Genomic DNA, 5,999 nt, shown 5'->3' with positions numbered 1-5,999 from the left:
AAAGAAAAAAGATGACGAAAAATTTGATTACTCCCACAGGAAGAGTCTCCTGGCGGGAGTAAAGGGGCTCCTGATACGGCCAAATTGATTGCCCAGTAAGGTAAGGACACGCGTCGCCCACTTGGACACATGTCACCCACCTGATAGAGGCTGCAAAGACTCTACCACGTCAACCGCGTGAAGAGAATATTCCCCACGAAGGGGATAGGACGTATCCGAGTAGGACTCTAAAAGGAAAGGAGGTGGACCCGAGGAGGACTCCTCCAAGGAAAAGGGAAACCCTAAACCCTAAGAGCTATCTAAGAGGGCCCGAGAGGAAGGAAGGAGGTAAGCATCAATACCCACACCATTACTCTTGTAACAAAAACTGTGCGGCCGATCCCTAACTTGAGCGTCGGAGGACTAACCCCAGACAAAGCTCCGGGCCTCTGCCGTCTGTGCTTGTGCAGGATCAGCTCATACGGATTTTCGGCAGCAACACTAAAGATAGTAAGATACATATATTGCCAAGGCGTCTCCAATTAAAGCTTCAAGCCAATGAATAACGAAGGAAGAGTCTCCTTCCACTAGCATATTTGTCCATCCACCTGCCAAAGCTATTTCCTGCCCTTGAATAATTGCTTTCAACTCCACCATGATATACTCAATTATGGGGCTGAGAATGCGAACACCACCAAGCACTCATAGTATTCAAACAACACCTCCAAATACCCGGCAGTCCAGGATTACCAACAGAGCTGCCATTTAGGTTCAATTTAATGATATGAGGTGGAGATGGGCACCATGCATGCTAACCATGATCATGATTCATAAGCAGTATTAGAAGATGCAATAAGGTCCCAACATATTATAAATAAATCAATGGAGATGCCACGAAAAGACTCTACTGTCAGCCTACCTGGCATCATCAACATTATGACCTCAAAACCTCCCAAGGGGATCACTGTCAACCCACAAAAATCCCATTGTTTTCTCCTTTCAGATCGTCCAAATGGTCAACTAAAAGGCAAATTTCCAAATATACTTTGCCCACTTGCTAAGGGGAGTTGACTGCCAAAACCAGACAAGGTCTCAGATACCTTGGGGGGAATTCAAGTTCAAGCCATATATTAACACGAAATGGGCTAAAATGGCCTGTGAAAAATAAAAGGGAATGAAAAGATGACTAATGGACTCCCCACTCAACACACGAAGGAGGCAAATCTGAGGGAAATAAAATTTCTTCTCACTCTACTTTGCAGTCTATCACATGTGTTCACCTTTTCATGGCTCACCACAAGCTAGAGCCTTCAGAGGAGTCTAAGTTATCCTTCTATTCTCACCACTTGGATCAGCTAATGTAGAAAGATTATAGGCACACACCATTTCTGAGAGACTAGAAGGTCAAAGTTTAATTGAGGCTCTGTTAGTTTCCACCTAAAAAAACCATGTGAATAAATTCAACTAAAATCTATGCAAGAAATTAAGATTTTTCCTGAACATTTTCCTTCCATGTGGTTATACATGAAAACAAATGGAACCTAAAGGCATAAGTTTAAGAAATGAAATGACTAAAATTACCCATCACATGGAAGTAAGTCATAGAAGGCATTTTTTTTTCCCAATGCCAACACCAATTTTATCAATGGAAAGAAGGAAAGAGAAACAGAGACAAATGAAAGGCCCAATCATTAAAAGGGAACTAAAACAACCAAATCAGAAAACCTAACCCCACCAACCTCCTTACAAAGAACACACCTAAATCTATCATGGTCCACCACACCATTATAAGAGGCCAGTTCACCAATAAAAGATAACAAACACCAACCTCCCTCTCTCAACCACTTCAGTTAGAGCAGCGATGATGCTCTCAGCCCTTTAAGAGTTGAGAGGATGGCACAGCATACATATGTACATATGAATGTGTATACATCGTAGATGCCAGTTCAGACAAGAACCAACACTACAGTAGGATCGTTACACTGATGTCCAGAAATAGAAATACTACTTCGAACAGTCTTCAACAAGAAATTAAAACTGAGAATAGAGAAAAAGAGATGAGGGATAGGGAAGGAGAATAGGAAACTATCTCAGTCCTGGGCCTCTCACCCATGACATCTCACTTTTCATGTTCTCACACCGTCGCTGTATCTCACAGCTCTCACATTTATAGTACAAAGCCATTCTTTTATCAACTCAAATTGTTGGCTGTATACCAGCCTTTGTCTTTATTTATAGTACTAATCGGTTACCTCAATTGGGGCTTCTTTCTTGTGTGGAAAGGAAGTTCCTTTTGTTTCCTTTTGTCATATTTTGAAACTAATTACAAACAAATCTAGTCAACTGAAATAGAAAGAGTCCTAAGAATAGAAAAACTACTAATTACATAAAACTTCCTATAAAATAGAAACTATCTTTAACTAATAAAGTACCCCTTGCCAGGATTAAAACTTTCCCCAAAAAGTGGCACTAATAAATTCTGTCAAATAATCTTTATACTGTGACACTGTCCTCCACATATTGGCCACGGGGCCCACCAAAATTTGAAGAATATATTCTCTTGCTAAGCTGTATGATGGCTACTCCTTTTTTTTTTTTTTTGGAAATATCTCTTCAAATGAGGCTAGTTGATATAGCAAATCACCTCCCAAAATAGATGGATCCAGATCCTCTACAATTCCTTCATCGTTCAGTGCGGTGCAGTGCTACCTCCAGCACTGGACACCTGTCCCAGGCAACATGAACGGTGAGGATGAGGAAAGAAGAATGGAGCTTCCCACTGCTCCCCGGATCAGTTTTTGACCCAGATCCGATTAACAATGACGGCAAGAGGACTTGGGGAATTAAAGCTTAAAGGGGCGTCTGTCTTTTGCAGAACTGAGGTTTCGTGGCGCTTCTTTTGAAGAAGAAGAACTGTCAGTTTTGCTTTTCGTTTGGATCTGTGTGTCTTCTTCTTTGAATTATTTCACATATTCAAATGACCCATTTGAATTCAGAAGAAGAAAGTTTGAGTCTTTTGTCTACTAAATTGTGGAACAAATTTACAAAACAATTTCTGCAACTGAACAGAGAGAACACTTTTCTCCTCTAACCCAGAAAAAATAAAATGAAGAAAGGAGAAGACTAAAGTTACTGACCTCAGTGAACAGTACTAGTTCTATAGAAGGAATTTGAAATAAATGAATCCAAGGGCCATGGAGAGAAAGAAAGGTCTATAGGATTGTGATCAGTATAAAGCAGGGCTCAAAGGCTCTTCTTTTTTTTTTTTTTTTTTTTTTTGACCTCTCCATTCATAATTTCAGGAGGTTCTCTTTATCTGAAATGCTCTTCCTTCTTGGTGTCAACTCACGATGAGATCGCTGGAGAGAGAACCCCTGCTGAGTATTGTCGTTCTAACCTAGGTTTTCCCCTTTCGATTTCAAATGGAAAGGGGGAAGAGTCGGGGGAGGTGTTTCATCTAATCGGATCTGGTCAAAAAACCAATCCGGGAAGCAGTGGGAGCTCCATTCTTCTCTCCTCACACTCACTGTCCACGATGCCTGGGACAGGAGTCTAGTGCTGGACGTAGCACTGTACCGCACTGGACAATGAAACAATTGTAGAGGATCTGGAGCTGGTCGATCCCTAACTTGTAGGCAGAATATTGTCTTGACATACTGGAAGACAAAATATGCTGGGTCAATGAGTCCTCTAAATCTGGAAATAACTTCCTTATTTTAAAGCTGGTCAATATCCTCTATATTTGGAAATAAATCCTATTTTTATGCTTCCAAATAGAAATCTGTCCCAAGAACCGGACCACACCTGACCATGCTCTCTCACAGCAGTTGAATCCCACATCCGGTCTAGACTGGTTTTGGCCTTGCTCCTACGATCTAAATCACATCCAAGACTCAATGGAAGATTCATGACTTAATTTCAAACTGACGGCTGTGTTTGGTTGCTTTCCCAAGAAGTCTGGGAAGGCAAAGTCATTCAGAAATTATGGAATGTGCATCTAGCCATCCAGGGGTGGGAAAAGCCTCATCATAGGAAACAGTTCTGGGATGGTATTTCCAAAGCGTATTTTCCACAAAATGCATCCCACAAAAAAGGGGGAACACATCTCTCAAAGGAGCCTTTCCAATGGGCCAAAGAACATTCTGAGGTTATTTACCCTTCCACACATCTTCCTAGGAAAGCAACCAACCCCAGCATCAGTGTTGTCTGGTTGCAATCAAGGATTTTCTTCGCTGGTTCTTGATTTAACTTAAACAACTTCGCCATCTTTACTTGGAAATCATTACTTTGATGTGCTAGATGTTTAATGGAACTCATAAATAAATGGCAGTAACTGTGGAAGAAGTGAAATACCTTGGTACTAGATCTCTCCACCCCAAGCATTTCCACTAAAGGTATATCAAAAGTGATGTATGGCTTCATGAACCTTTGCCAAGATAGAATATTTTCTTTCCTATTGCATTCAGTGTACTCTGTATTAACACATTCAATCATTGGCAGAGGATATGATTTCGAAAAAAAAAAGGCAATAAACTTTATCAAGAGCACACCTAGAACAGTAGAATGGAGAACATGCGATTTTACAAGCAGGCGGGCACGCTTCAAATTTATCTGCAAGCAACATACAGAGGAAAAACAGATTCATTAAGCCAAACATTTAGATCGGTTCTTCTTTTTGCGAGTTTCACAATCTTCTATTCTTAATTTATTTATTTATTTTTATTAGGGAAAATAACCATAATATTCAAATGGGAGAAGAACATATATCGCAAAATTGCACACCATCCCAAACAAATATCCTAAGTGTCATGGATTTTAGAAGAAATATCTTTTCAATACAAACCTGATGGCTGCTGCTTAGGATGTTAAAAATTTGAATGTCTCTCTTATTCAAATTTTACCCTTTGCAGACAGAGGAAGTAAGTACCAACCACACTCTGGAATCTAGTGTCACCAGCAAATCACTGACCAACTCAGAGAACACAAAATAAGTCCAGATGACCATTCCATGGACTTTGTACTGTTTATTTGCAGGTAGCTTACAGGTAGGAGCTAGTTCAGTTTTATCCTCTGACTGTAAGCTAAAATTAGAATAAGAGACACCTCTGTAACATTCCTAACAACAAGTGTCAGGTTCAGTATAAAGAAGATATTTTGTCTGAAATTGAAGGCAATTTGGATATTTATTTAGAATACTGCAAAATTTGGCAATTTATTTCTCCAATTTGAATGTCAAGAATATTTTCCCTTAATTTTATGCGTCATCTGGGAATGCCTGAATGGACCATTGACATCTGTTTGCAGATGAAGTCAGTTGGCATTACTGAAACTTCATAAAGGCACAACATCAAAAAACTCAATCCAAAATATTCTGTCCACAAGAAAGAAGGGTAGCCATTCAACTCAGACTTGCATCCAGATAAGAAATCCGAATCCATTCATTTTACCGTGTTAAATTTAAGAACTGCAAGTGACTGATAACGCAGCCAAAGGTGTAGAAGCCTCATGCTCAACCACGTAAATGTCAACATAGAATATGACGTTACGAGGCCAGGTGTATCCTGCAATGTCAGCGAGTTTAGTCAATTATCCAAATAGCAATAGGTTAAGAATGCAAGATACTAAAAGGAACCAGTCATTTAGAAAAATAAAGGCAGGCAACCTCAACAAACTACACGTACCAGTACCAGTATGCCAAAAGCAAGACCAATCAACTGAGCCGCAACTTCCCAAACCTCCTCCTGATACAATTGATTCAACTGATTCTAAGATAGGCCTTAAAAAAAAATTAATAATAACAATAAATAAAATCTTTTGTGTAAGGAGTGCCCAACTGTAACTCCCAACACATTAAAAAACTATAAAGGCCTGAGCAAAAAGAGAAGACTCTCATGCATTTCATCTTGTTGATCACAAATTTAAATAAAGCAGGTTTACCCAGTAGTAAGCCTACTTCATATGTTATATATATATATATATATATATATAAAAAATAAAAAATAAAAAAAAAAAAAAAAAAA

The 5,999-nt window shown here is 39.4% G+C and overlaps 1 protein-coding gene across 3 annotated transcripts in view; it reads right to left on the bottom strand.

Annotated features, from left to right (window-relative positions):
• LOC122071286 (protein root UVB sensitive 5) overlaps nucleotides 1-5,999 on the bottom strand; it is a 27,827-nt gene that overhangs the window by 12,684 nt on the left and 9,144 nt on the right. For all 3 annotated transcript variants that reach the window (XM_042635613.1, XM_042635611.1, XM_042635612.1), the window contains exons 10-13: nucleotides 5,661-5,720; nucleotides 5,427-5,540; nucleotides 4,530-4,590; nucleotides 4,333-4,451 (exon numbers count right to left, since the gene is read on the bottom strand). In XM_042635613.1, the coding sequence (XP_042491547.1) occupies nucleotides 4,333-4,451; nucleotides 4,530-4,590; nucleotides 5,427-5,540; nucleotides 5,661-5,720 (354 nt within the window). The remainder of the gene's footprint in view (nucleotides 1-4,332; nucleotides 4,452-4,529; nucleotides 4,591-5,426; nucleotides 5,541-5,660; nucleotides 5,721-5,999) is intronic.

The sequence above is a fragment of the Macadamia integrifolia genome, unplaced genomic scaffold (assembly GCF_013358625.1).
Source record: "Macadamia integrifolia cultivar HAES 741 unplaced genomic scaffold, SCU_Mint_v3 scaffold_19A, whole genome shotgun sequence".
Lineage (NCBI taxonomy): Eukaryota > Viridiplantae > Streptophyta > Magnoliopsida > Proteales > Proteaceae > Macadamia > Macadamia integrifolia.
This window is presented reverse-complemented; position numbering and strand designations above follow the sequence as displayed.